Raw genomic sequence first — 14,078 nt, forward strand, 5'->3', positions numbered from 1 at the left:
CAGTACCAAATAGACTACAATTAGCCATGTTTTTTGGAGTTTATTATTACAGTATGAAGTATGAAAAGCAGAAGAGACACTCACTATGTTCACTTGCTAATACAAAAGATTCAGGAGTTCTTTCAGGTAGAGGAGGAGGTGAATCTTCACTAACGTCAACATCTATATTAAATACATAAAATTCAGACAAATTATGAACTTGTTAAAGAATATTAACTCATTAAAGAATGAATCTGTTATCTAAACAAGAAAACTTTGACATTCTATAAATCGATTCTACAAGTATCTAAGAGAACCAGTTTTTAAAAATGCAAAAAACAAACAAGAAATCCTTACTACTTGACTCGTTATCAAGAACTAATGAAGCTTAGTGAGCAAAGCGGGATGAACTCCATCACTGCTGCACAGAGAAAATGACTCTCTCCTGACTTTCCTGACACCCTGCAGACGTTAATCACTCTGCCCTGAGTGTGAACACAATCTTCAGGAGAAAGCATGGGGCCTCTCTGTTGGGCTTGCAGATGATGCTTTGAGTCCACGAAGGAAAGCTTTGGTCATTTGACTTAAGCCAGTGTTTCCCGAATTGGAATTAATTGCTTAACTCCTTTCATGAATTTTGCCGTACTACACACCACTATCTGTCCTATTTACTTTTTAAGTCCCACTCATTTTTAACTTAACTATGTCCCTTGGTCGCATTTTATTTACTTATTTTTGGGGTCATATTTTAAACAGTAATGACAAATAACAAATCTGAAGTGTTATTTTTTTAATATACCTAAAACTATTAATTTTTTTGAACATTCATCTATTTAATGCCTAAAATCTTCTGAACAGTGGCATGTGACCTGCTCTGAGAATACTGACTGAAGCCATATTAAAGCTTTTCACCAGTAAAAACAAAATTCACTCTTGGGAAAGATAATACACTAAGTGAGTATCATCGGTTAGCTTACGATATAGACCAGATTAGATCTTTTTTTTTTTTTTTAAGGTTTTATTTATTTATTTGACAGACAGCGCGCGCACACGCACACACAATCGGGGAGCGGCAGGCGGAGGGAGAGGGAGAAGCAGGCTTCCAGCTGAGCAGGGAGCCCGATGTGAGGCTTGATTCCAGGACCCTGGGAGCATGACCTGAGCTGAAGGCAGCCACTTAACCGACTGAGCCACCCAGGCGCCCCTGTATTAGATCTTTTGAGGTTTCATTGGAGGTAGAGAAAGAAAAATATGATATAATTCTGTGTATGGACTCTCAGGTTAGGAAGGATGGGGTGAAGAAAGGGAAATGTAAGAATCCTATATTATTTTGTCTGGGCCCGACAACTGTTCTCTTTAAAAAATGAACAATCTTGCAGTGATACTTTGCTATTTAACCATATCTGACAGGCTATGTATTAAAGAGACTGGAAAATCAACAAAGCCTTTTCAATTTTCAACTAGCATGAGCCAGGTATGACTGCTCTGTCCTTCCTACATTTATTTAACTAAAGACCCAAGAAATTAGAGCCTCTAGGTCCTGCTAAGAAAAGAATTCCAGTCCATTACTTTGTATGTCTATGGCTGGTACTAGAACTCTCTCTTGCATGTAAAGTTAAGCCACTAAAGAACAATCCACCTTATCCAGTGGTAATAACTAGAGCCACCACCATTCTTCCCCTTGCCCTTATACTACTAACAGCTCACAACTGAAGAGATGGCTGTTGAAGAAGGATGCATAATCTTGCATTTTGGTGCCATTTCATAATTAAGTGAACAAATCAGGAAGGGCAGTCTGCTTAGTTTACATTAAATATCAGGTATCTTTCCAGAAACTCTGTACCTCTTTTTCTCATGACAATCTTTATTCTTAAAGACTTTTATTTTCTAACTGTGGCTCTTGCTTCTCAGCTCCATGTTTTTCCTTGGGTTTCTGGATCGCCTTTCCTATGTTATAAACTTCTGTTTTAGAGGTTATCCAACCAAAGACTACACATTTTACAAAGGCTTTTTTGCAAATCATACACTGAATGGGGACTTAGTATAGCCAAGTTTGAGAAATCTTTCAGGAGCCCTGAGTCAATATTAAAATCAGAATTCAGGGGTGCCTGGGTGGCTCAGTCGTTAAGCGTCTGCCTTTGGCTCAGGGCATGATCCCAGGGTCCTGGGATCGAGCCCCACATCAGGCTCCTCCTCTGGGAGCCTGCTTCTTCCTCTCCCACTCCCCCTGCTTGTGTTCCCTCTCTCGTTGGCTGTCTCTCTCTGCAAATAAATAAATAAAATCTTTAAAAATAAATAAACAAACAAACAAACAAATATAAATCAGAATTCATAGCCAGGAATTTCTGTCAGGCAGTAACTTATGCAAAAGGTTGTTTTAGGTATCAAAACAAAATGATTCTGTGTCACTCCCTAACACGTTCTAAAACAAGCAAACAAAAACCTAATTCTTATGCCAATGGTTCATCTATAAAGTAAATAACTGAACATTAAAAATAGGACTGCTTGTAGTCAAGTTATAGCACGGAATACTTACACAGGAAAATTTTTAGTTAATACCAAACTCATTTAGCATAGTTGGAATAGGGCAAAAAGAAACCACAAATCACATTTATAGCTATCTTTGCCTTGACATACAAATAAAACGGAGAGAACAGAAGTGAGGTGGTATACAGCAGGATGACTTCAACTATCCTTACACAGCATTTTGTATTTTAAAGGAACTCCTTCTGTCACCACCAGAAGACTGGTCAGGTAGCAATAACTTTTAATGAACATATCATATCTTGCATCCTTCCTGCCCTCACACCAAATTCTATTTCTATTAATGGTTTAAAGAAATATATTTCCTAGGTGTAAGATACATGCCTGATATGCTACAAAAGCCTAAAAATTTCTTTTCGACTCATTTTCTTGCATAGTTATGACTTGGCAGTTATTTTTCAAACTCTGAAGCGGAGGAAGAAAAAATTACTAACAATTTTAAATTATGGCAAACTGGTGAAGTAATATTTATGGTGGTAATCATTATCTTCTGAAGACCCAGAAGAGGGGCACCTGGGTGGCTCAGTCGGTTAAGTGCCCGACCCTTGGCTTCAGCTCGGGTCATGATCTCAGAGTCCTGAAATCGAGCCCTGCCTTGGGCTCTGTGCTCAGCACAGTCTGCTTGTCCCTCTCCCACTGCTTCCCCTCACCCCCTGCTCTCTCTCTCTGGAATAAATACATAAAATCTTACACACACACACACACACACACACACACACAGAGAAAGAAGAATCAAGACTACAGAGAGTCCTGTACATTTAAGATACTACCTTAGATTCTCACTTACTCTACCAGATACAGTCGCGAGATTAAAAAACAAAGTATACGTGAGTTGGGGAAAATAAAGGCACCATAGTGTGGGTGGTACTTATTAGGTCAGAAATAGAAAAAGAAAGTTACCTTTCAAGTTCACAGTACTTATTTTGCCTGCACTTTGTAAATACCAGCCTATAGAAGTTAAGACCAAAGTTCACTGACAAGTAAATGACCACTGATAATCAATCTACCCGTAATAGCTTTTGTGTTTATTACATTTGCTCTCAACTTTATGGCCTGTTTAAGAAGGCAGCCAGGATTATTTTAGTAGATCAAAGATGAGTTTCAAAAACCAATAATACATCTTGGGAACCAAGTGCACATATCACCTTGAAAACCTAAGACAGTTTTAAAAAGAGAGTCATTAATTAAATATCAGTATCAATGACTTAGATAAGGAGGATATAACACATTCACTACTGACTGAATTAAATTTCCTATATTCTGCTGAGTAGTTGCAATTTTGCTTCTTGGCTAATCTCAGAGTTGAAAGTAGCTTCATTTCCAAGTATTTTGTGAAGAGAATTTTTTTAAAAGGCATTCTCTAGTTAAGCATAAAAAGATGATGAACCAGTACTTGTGATAAAGGCGGATGAAATTATACGGCCAATCAAGCCATTCTACATTATTTGCGTCACTGTTACTTTAAGCAATTCTATCTTCCCTAAATTATTTCTAATTATTCAGTCAGCTAAATTTTTGACCCACATAAAATACTAAAAACTATAACACCGGAGGGGGGTGGGGAAGCACAAAAATTTTCACTTACAACAACTGAAATACCTGGGAAACACGAAACCTAGTAATGCAATTAACCAAATTAAGGTAACAATAAATAAAAGCTTACTTTAAAAAAGTATGTAAAATAATGAAATTCTGCTGTAGATGCTAGAGTGAAATGTGAAATAAAACATAATGAATTAATATAGATAAGTGCTTAAAACAGTGACTGGCACACAGTAAAAATATTTAAGTGTTAGATACTGTTATTATTACCTTTTTCAGCACCTGAATGTATTGTTCCTGCTATATCATGTCTAGCAATGGACATTGGCAATACTTTCCTTGTAGAAATGCCTTCAGTACTAGTGGCAGCAGAAACTGTGGCACTTGCTGTTGAAATATTTGTCTTATTCGTGGTCACAGCACCATCAGAGTTCCTTTCATCAGAGTCCGAGTCATCAGAGTGAAGAGGATTAGTGAAACTGAGGGGTGCTCTGAATAGAGGCGAACTGTTATGATGATCTGTAAGATCATGGGTTTCAACTGGTGTTGTGGGGCTTGGTGTTAGACTCACAGTTTTCACTGCTTGACAGTGGCTATCTGAGGGTTTGCCTTCAGATGAATCAGGCCTGGGTAGGGTATTTTCAGGTCCGTGAAATGACCACGTTACATGTCCTTTCTCATCAAGAGGCAAGCGGTCTGGCCTTGGAGGTGTGCCTGAATTCTTCTGTGATTCTTCTGGTGGGATAAGTGGAACTTTATTTGACTGTGTTGCACTGCAGTCCACACAAGAGTTCTGAGAAACACCATCAACTTTTAGATCCCCTGAATTCAATTCCTGTGACTTAGAGATTTTATCACTTACACAAGGTGGAGTCGATTTAATTTTAATGGCATGTCCCCTATTCAAAAGTGTGTTCCCATCAAAACTTTTTGGTCCCTCTTGGAGGGGGACCTTCTTAATCTCAAAACTTAAATTTCGCTCCAATTTTTTATCCATCTGTTCAACAGTTGATTCATTTTTCCCTGGAAGTTCTGCTGATTTGTTATAGTTTCTGTTGAGGTCTGTTGAATGTTGTTCTGATGAAACCATGTGCAACACTGGCTTTGGATGGTATCTGTCATTGTCCTGCCACACAGTAGTGACTGTTGGAAAAGCTGAAGGGGGAGAGGGTGTCAAGATGGGTGGCACTGGATGAGGTTCTGGTGGCTGAAGTATTTCTTCCTTGGCATCCCCTTCTACAAGGCAACTGAAAAACATTAGGAAAAGGGCATCATAAGAATGTTCATCCTTTTATAAATAAAGAATTATAAACTGTCAAACAAAATTTAATGTTTAATAAGGAAATACATTTACAAATATAAGAATTTTAATGAAAAACAGCAGTCTCCTCCCTTCAGCTATCCAGAGACATGAACTTTCAGCTTTCTTAAATAGCTGCTTCTGAGATTCATCTCCACTATTTCAAAATGCATAAACTGCTATTTCTTGATCTACTTCATCACACATTCTCCACTGTCTTCCTACTATGTATCTTTTCTCTCTTCTCAATACTGTTCTATTGTAACTTTAAGCTAGTTCATCTTATTTTTTTGGTTTTGTTCTAAAGATTTTATTTATTCATTTGAGAGAGAGAGAGAGACAGATCACAAGCAGGGGGAGAGGCTGAGGCAGAGGGAGAAGCAGACTCCCCACTGAGCAGAGAGCCCGATGCGGGACTCAATCCCAGGACCCTGAGATCGTGACCCGAGCTGAAGGCAGACGCTTAACTGACCGACCCACCCAGGCGCCCCTAGCTAGTTCAATCTTACGACTATAGATATTATTCTTACAAATGACACCATGATTTCCTATACAATTTCTTGTTTTTCTCTAAAATTGTCTTGGGTTTCAGATGGTCTCTATGTATCACCAGTAATTCAGCCATTCTTCGAACTTTCTTGCAGATTTGTACACCTCCTCTCAATTGGTCAATCAAGCACACTAGGTAATTATTAATACCACAGATGTTCCTCTTAGATCCTTGGGCCTCGTGCTCCAGTGTGTACCACTGACTACCTAGGCCATCGCAGAGATGACGTTCTCTCCGGTGTCACTCTCTCCTGTTTTCCAGGTCCCATCTTACTTTTTCTAGTTACACTTCCTTGTTTTCCTTTCTATCGCCTCAGTTGCTTAAGAATTATATATGGGAGGCAGGTGCCTGAGTCAGTTAGGTGTCTGCCTTTGGCTCAGGTCATGATCTCAGGGTCCTCGGATCAAGCCCCACATCGGGCTCCCTGCTCAACAGGGAGTCTGCTTCTCCCTCTGCTCCTCCCCACCCCGGCTCACGCTCTCTCTCAAATAAAGAAAATCTTTAGGGAAAAAAAGAATGGAAAATTAAAAATGACTGGAAGATGTCTACATATATGTAAGGCTTGAGACTTGTGGCTTAGTGGTCATCTAACTGGATGGTGACGGAGTACAGCCCTTGCAAATCACTGGTGGGCCACAACCATGAATAAGTATACATTTCATCTCTTGGGTTGGTTAGTTTTTCAAGAGGGAGATTCTGTCTCCCACCACCTATCTGGGAGCAAGGGAGTTGGAGTATCTGACCATTCAGCATACAAATGCCTATTTTCAGTAAGGCACTACAAACCCACCATCATTTGGACCTGATGTCCTTGAATCCAGAGACTCCTGGGTTCAACTACTCCAGAGCAAATCCTTCCTGTGTGCCCAAATGTGGGAGAGGCAGTCATTTGCTCAATTTAATGTAAGGAATCTGGTGTCATGAACTCATTAATACTCTAAATAGTATTTAGAGTACTTAGGTACTCTCCTTGTTTTTAGTCCCATCCTATACACCAGGCTTAAGGAGGACTTCCAATTTCTGAGGTTTTCTGGGGGTTCTTTGGAAAATCATGTTGCTTCTTTTTGGCTTCCCCCACCTACATGAAAGCAAGTTTTAGCTTTCTCTGTTAAGTCCCTTTTCACTGGCCGACATGCTTTCCACTTTACACAATTTTGTTGACATATCTGATGTTATCCCCTCTCCAATTTTGTTTTTTAATCTTTATATTTCTTCACTACAATTTTAGGAAGTTTAGGGAGGGACCAGAGTTAAATGTGTTCAAGCAGCCTTATTTAACCACTAATCTTTTTTTAAAGACTTATTAGAGAGAGCACGTGTGCATGTGTACACGTGTGGGTGAGAAGGGCTAGAGGGAGAGAAAGAATCTCAAGCTGACTCCCTACTCAGTTTGCAACCTGACACAGGACTTGATCCCACAACCCATGAGATCATGACCTGAGATGAGATCAAGAGTCAGACGCTCAACTGACTGAGCCACTCAGGCGCCCCTTAACCAATAATTTTCTAAGTGCTTTTGGACGCAGTCTGTGCAGGATGCTGACATGTAAAGAATAAATACATTTTCAGCTACTCGCATTTTTAAAAACAGCTTTACTGAGGTATAGTTGAGATACAAAAACCAATATATTTAATCTATAAATTTGATGAGTTTGTCAATGTGCATATACCCATGAAATTATCACCACAATCAAGGTAATAAGCATATATCCATCACCCCCAAAAGTTTCCTTGTGTCCCTTTGTGGGTTTTTGTGGCTACTTAAATGTGATTGGTAATTACACTAACAGATTTTTTTTCCCCTTATCCTTCCTTGATTTAAGGTTGGAACAAGGCTTAAAACACTTAAACAGCACTTACTATAAGCCCAGCCACAAAAAAATACATGCAACATACGGATTTTCCACTGCAGTGTTCAACACTCATTTTTTGCTAGATATTCTGATGTAAAAAAATTCCACTGAATAGATATGATATGACTTGCATAATTCTCACTGTAAATATTGGTTTTAATATAATCTATTTTGAGAAAGGCATATTTTTCCCTTAAACAAAGCAAATTATTCAGGACCTACCACATAGTAGGCATTGTACCAGTGCCAGAAGAGGACAGAACAATGAACACAACAGTTTGGAGAAATAGTGAAAAATAAGGCTAAAAAGGTAGACTGAAGCTATACTCTGAAGGCCCAGAATTTCACACAAAAACATTTGGACTTTATAATAAAGAAAATTTACATTTATTTGACCAAGTCTTAAGATGAGTGACTCTATATTTTTTTTCAAATTGATGTTATTTAAAATCAGAAAATTACTTTTCTTAAAATAATTTAGGCTGGATTCCATATGGGGTGGAAAGAGTATAGGAGTAAAGGAAATGACAACCAAAAAATTAGAACATAACTCTTTAAAAACAAAAACCTTCATTACTCTGCTTTCTTCTAGGAAAGTAATACCATATAATGAAAAAAGCATTACTGGACTGGAAGATGAGATATGTGTTCTCAGCTGACCTCTGCTAGCGTATGCAGGTCAATTCCTTTACAAAGCAGCTATATTAGTATCCCTGTGATCAAGATTACTGTAAAAATTAATGAGTTCATGACATCACTTATTGCACTGACATATCACTGACTATCTACAGAATGTACAGAGAATACAAAAAAGGAAGAAAACATATATAGTAGATGTTATAACAATGCTAGTGATTTTTTTTTAAAAAGATTTTATTTCTTTATTTGAGAGAGAGACGAAAGAGAGAGAGAGAGCACGCGTGCACTCACACCAGCGGAGGAAAGAGGCAGAGGGGGAAGGAGAAGCAGGCTTCTGATGCAGGGTTTGATCTCAGGACCTGAGATCATGGCCTGAGCTGAAGGCAGACACTTAACCAACTGAGCCACCCAGGCGCCCCAACTTCTATCAAACTTTTAAGGGAAAAAAAAACCAACAACAACGGTGAATCCTATATAAAAGAAGTCCTACTTTGAGGGAAGGCCAATCATTTTGGGCAGATCTTTGCTCAAGACAAGACCCTGTATAAGTCATTCTAATAGTTTATTTTTACAGATGTTCTACTGTGACTCCTTTTAGAAGTAATTCAATTAACACCATTTTTAATTCTACACTGTAATGGGAAAACTATCATGTAATGGAAATCTAATATGTGCCAAGTCCCATATGTAGCATTTTCACATAGTTTATTTCATTTCATCCTTAGGACAATACTTAAACAAAAAAGCCAAAACCAGTGCAGGACCAAATAAGGTAAGTGACTGAATCACAACCTCAAAGGCAGTAAATGGGTGAAAAGGACCTGAAACTAAAGCTTTCTGATTCTGTCTATATTCTTTCTATACCACCACATAACTGACCCAACAGCTACCTTAAAAGAAAAAAGAAACAAAAAGGGATACAAGAATATATCTTAACTTTATTATAAATGAGCTTGGTATGAAAGTAATAAAATGCTGAGAGAAATAAAACTCATCTTTGCTAAAATGTTATTAAATAATTTCTTCAATGTGCACACAATTTTTGACAATATAACTTTTTTAGTCACTACACAAAAACTGAAATCTTTAGAATATTTAAAAATTTAACTGTACTACATACCAAGTATGAGCTATTGTCAATTCACGGTTACTTCACTGCTCTGGTACAGTGTACTACTGAGATTTTACCCAAAGTGAAACAAAATTTTTAGTACACCAGTAACAAATTAGTGCCATACACATGCTAGTCCCAAGATAAAAGAATGATAAAAGTTATAAAAATAACTTGGAAATATTCAGATTTTGTTTTATTTAACAGTGAGTAAAATAAAAATATCCTTTCAAAGAAAATGTGACGTACAATACCTGCGGGTCCTTGGTGGTTTTGGAGGAGGCGAATCCTGTTTGTCAGGATCTATGGAGCTGACCATATTTTCAGTGTTAATTTCATTCTGCTGAGGAAAAAAAGAAATGCTTCATTAAAGTTAAAAGAAAAATTATTTTCCTTTCTCATGTTTCACATAAACTGTTTCTAGGCTTTTCAATTTTTAAAATAATGCCAATTTTCCCAAATAACAAAATGGGTTTTAAACATATTCTCTATATTTTAGCTGAAAGGGCCAAACTTCAATGAGAGAGATTAATATCAAAAAACAGTCTGGAGTGCCTGGCTGGCACAGTCAAAGGAGCATGTGACTCTTGATCTCAGGGTCATGAGTTTGAGCCCCACGTTGGATGTAGAGATTACTAAAAAAATAAATAAACTTAAAACAAAAACAAAAGCAAACTCAGTCTATCTCCAGTTACTGAAAACTCAATTGTGTACCATGGCATTTAAACACATTTCAAATGCTACTGTAAAGAAACAGATTTCCAAGAAAATAAAGATCAAAGAAGATTCAGCTTTTTTCAGGCATCACTACCAGTAGAATCTTAACATGTGCAGAGAGGGGGGAAAAAGCCAACAAAATAAGCCTTATATCTTTTACTTTTCCCAATTTTTCAGGATTCCTATTGCTACCTAGTACTTCTAAACAGGTCTCAGATCTCATTGTAATCATTCTTTGCTCTACCCTTTATCACTATGGAGTGCCCTGCTCCATTAGCATATATGGCCCTTATTATCACTCCCTGACCAAATAAACCCCCAAAAGGCAGAGACAGCCCATTCAGGGATATCCTTGTTCTATTCATTAACATGGATGTTCCAGAGTCAACACAGTTTTAAGAATCTTAGGTTGTGTTTAGGATCGTGAATAGAAAAGTTGTGAAATTATTATATAAAACATTGCCTTGAATTAGTTTCATCCTCAAGGAAGTACCTCATTTTTATCCAGCTAGGGTATGTTAATGGGCCAGAAGACAAGAATGATTTTCACCCTTGCCTATATCTCAGATTAATTTTAGAAAAAAAAAAAAAGCTATCTTTACATACACTATGATTAAAGAACTCTGAAACTGTAGTTGCCTTTTTTTTTTTTACATCAAAAGACACTTCTACTGTGTCCATCATAGCACCTTCTTTGCCTTTGTAACTGTTTCTTACAAGTGACTCTTTCCCCCCTAAGTATTCCCAACTAAGGAAAACAGACATCTCAACTTTTCCACAATTTTTAGTGCACCCTGTATCCTGATACATAATCAGATGTATTAGATGCAATTTATGCATCTTAACTAAGTATCTTACTCTGACCTGAACAACAATAACATCATGAGAACGGTTGCTTTCATTCTTATCAAAGCCACCTACCATAACGAAGGCATCTGGTGCAGGGATATCTGCTAAGGTAGGGTAGCCATGTAATTTACTGTCCAAATCAGGGCTCTTTGAGAATGAAAGTGGGAGCACTAATTATTATTACACCTAGACAAATATTAATTGGTGTTGTCTCAGGTAAATCAGGTCTTTTGGATGCCACACTTTTAGATCCTCAGACATCACCAGAATTTAGACATTCTTTGCATCATAAAAATACCTCTGACATATTAGTAATTCATCTGCTTACAAATATACACCCATAACACTCGTTAATATTTTTGTTATCAAAATCGGTACATTCACATTAAGTAGGTTAAATAAAGGTTAAGGGTGACCCATATGAAAATGCTTCTAACCTTAAAACACAGCTACTTTTTATAGTACAATATAGCCTCAAGTCATGTCAAGTCAGGTTCTGCTGCCAAATAGCTATAATACCAAACCAACACTTTCACTCTCTCTTTCCCCCCCCTTCTCTTCTTTCTCCCCTCCCCCACAACTTTTAGATTTTCAGAGCATTCTGGATTTTGGAATAGCAGGTAAGGCAATGTGGATCAATATGTGAGATGCACTAAACAGTAAGCACTGGAGAGGATACAAAAATGTAAAGTACATAATACTTAACTCCAAGAAGTATAGTCTAGTAATATTACCAAATTAAAAAATAAAGGGGTAATGATAAAATCATAAAGTGGTGAAATCGGAGATATTATTTAAAGGTGAGAATATTAGAATATAGCTGAAAAATATTAAGAAGTTGAGAATATTAAGGCAGTATGTAGAATGACAATAAGAGACAGGTTAAGAGGGGCACCTGGGTGGCTCAGTAGGTTGGCCATCCACCTTTGGCTCAGGTCGTGATCCCAGGGCCCTGGTATCGAGCCCTACAGGGGGCTTCCTGCTCAGTGGGTAGACTCCTTCTCCCTCTAACCCTCTCTGCTGCTCCTGCTCGCTCTCTCTCTCAAATAACTAAATAAAATCTTAAAGAGGTAAGATACTGAGGGAAAAAAAAGAACAGAGTATGGAAGGGAGCAGGTGGGAAGGGAACAAGAAAAGAAATTAAGGGCATTTTCAAACAAATATGACAAAGGAAAGGAGGTGTCATGAATAATTTCTCGTTTTGGATAAATGAGAGAATGGTGGAACCATTAATAGAAAAGGCCAAAAGAGGAAAAAGAACTTTGGGGGGAGGTAAGACTTTGGAACAAGCTGACTTTCATATGATGAAAGAAATCAGTGTGGCAGTATAGAAATGCAACTCAGGGAACCACTGCCTACACAACATGAACAAACCTTCCCAGTCATTGGACTTCAGAGTAGGACAATGTTCTTCTTAGATTCCTTATTTTTACCTACGATAATGTATGCTCTACTCATACCTTTGACACTATTAACTACAGCTTTTGTCCCCACATTTGTCCTAATGCATACGGCTCTCTTAAGGGGCTTGTGTTACCAACTGAAACAATCACCAACTTTTGAAGGTGAGAGAAATTTCAGAAATTAAATAATCCACTGAAATTAGGTTCTAGTATATTCTTTTGTTTCTAAGAAGAGCTTGCTAAAGTTATTATTTTTTTTACCTTTTGACTGCCTTCGCCCATTTCACTAATTTTGTGTCTTAATATTTACTACAAAATAGCCGTATCAGAGGCCACAAAAAAAGATCAGAACCTAAATATCAAATACTTAAGGATATATTATCAACTGCAGAACAAAATAAATATTAAAGTGCTTTAAAAATAAAGGACATTACATTTGAGGAAAAAATATTCAGAATTCAATATCATATCTAAAATGTAAAATAACAATAGAAGGACCATAACACAAACTATTGTTGCTATTACTCCATCATCCTAGAATTGAAAATCCTGATATTGATAACTGATAGTAGTCTTTTATATACAAGATAAAAAGACATGCATGTACATCTTACAGATGTTTGCTTACTGAAGTGTTTCTAAATCCCAAATCAATAGGCTAGTCGATTCCACAATAAACTTTCTCTTTAGATCTCCTACTCTGGAAAGTCATCTTAGTCATAAATACCTCTAACAAATATCATTTATTACAGAGTCTTATATTGTTGATCAGCATTCCAACCAAAATTTCTATCAAAATAATTTTGGAACATATAGTTTAAGAGTTTTTTGTCTGTTTTTTTAAACTTTACCTTTAAATTGTTAGAGAAATAATAAATAGATTTATAAATGTTTCTCACAGCATGGGTTCAGAAAGCTAAGTAATATATTTCAAATCATTTTACTCAACCATACAGTTCTAAGATGATTTTCCCCAACTTTTTAGATTCCACATTTTTTCTGACTGGGGTTTATGGTCTCCAACCACATATAAACCTACTACAAAAACAGTCACCTAGATTCAGAAATACCTAGAAAACAATATTTCTTAAGAGGACACTATCAAAAAATTACCTAGAATGATAAGCTATCTTTTCTTCTATTTGTCCTTCTACTTTTTAAAACCATTCATCCATTGAGTTATATAGTTATATAGTGTCAGACACTACAGTATTACAACCTTTGGCAAAATATTTATTCTTACCAAATACAATTTCCTCGGAATGGATTCCATGAAAATTGTTTTTCCTTTTTACAAAATAGAAATATCCATCTTACCCAAAAGGTAATTCAGCAGTCACCATGTCAGCAAGGACATAATCTAACATTTCAAGTTCAGTTAGCAAACATTTAGTGGGTGTCTCCTATGTACCAGGCAATGAGATAAGAAAGTGGATTTGAAATAACCACTACTTTGCCATTAGGTGATATCTCATCTCATCCCATAACATCTATATGATCTTTCTTCTATTCCTTAGCTATCTGTGAACCTCTGACCCATTAGACAGAAACAATCTGTAACAAAATTACAATCCTAGTGTGAAGTTCAGAC

The 14,078-nt window shown here is 37.0% G+C and overlaps 1 protein-coding gene and 1 long non-coding RNA gene across 5 annotated transcripts in view; one reads left to right on the forward strand and one right to left on the reverse strand.

Moving 5' to 3' along the window:
• Nucleotides 1-14,078, forward strand: part of LOC123789363 (uncharacterized) — an 89,232-nt gene that overhangs the window by 59,588 nt on the left and 15,566 nt on the right. The window lies entirely within an intron of this gene.
• The window catches only part of PTPN12 (protein tyrosine phosphatase non-receptor type 12), an 86,331-nt gene that overhangs the window by 5,580 nt on the left and 66,673 nt on the right, over nucleotides 1-14,078 (reverse strand). For 2 of the 4 annotated variants that reach the window (XM_045793403.2, XM_045793401.2), the window contains 3 exons: nucleotides 9,773-9,858; nucleotides 4,336-5,312; nucleotides 85-162 (listed from right to left, as the gene is read on the reverse strand). In XM_045793403.2, coding sequence (XP_045649359.1) covers nucleotides 85-162; nucleotides 4,336-5,312; nucleotides 9,773-9,858 — 1,141 coding nt within the window. Of the gene's footprint in view, nucleotides 1-84; nucleotides 163-4,335; nucleotides 5,313-9,772; nucleotides 9,862-14,078 lie in introns of all 4 variants that reach the window. The other 2 variants (XM_045793402.2, XM_045793400.2) reach the window with 1 other exon arrangement.

The sequence above is a fragment of the Ursus americanus genome, chromosome 3, assembly GCF_024610735.1.
Source record: "Ursus americanus isolate L20-20 chromosome 3, mUrsAme1.1.p, whole genome shotgun sequence".
In the NCBI taxonomy this organism is placed as follows: domain Eukaryota; kingdom Metazoa; phylum Chordata; class Mammalia; order Carnivora; family Ursidae; genus Ursus; species Ursus americanus.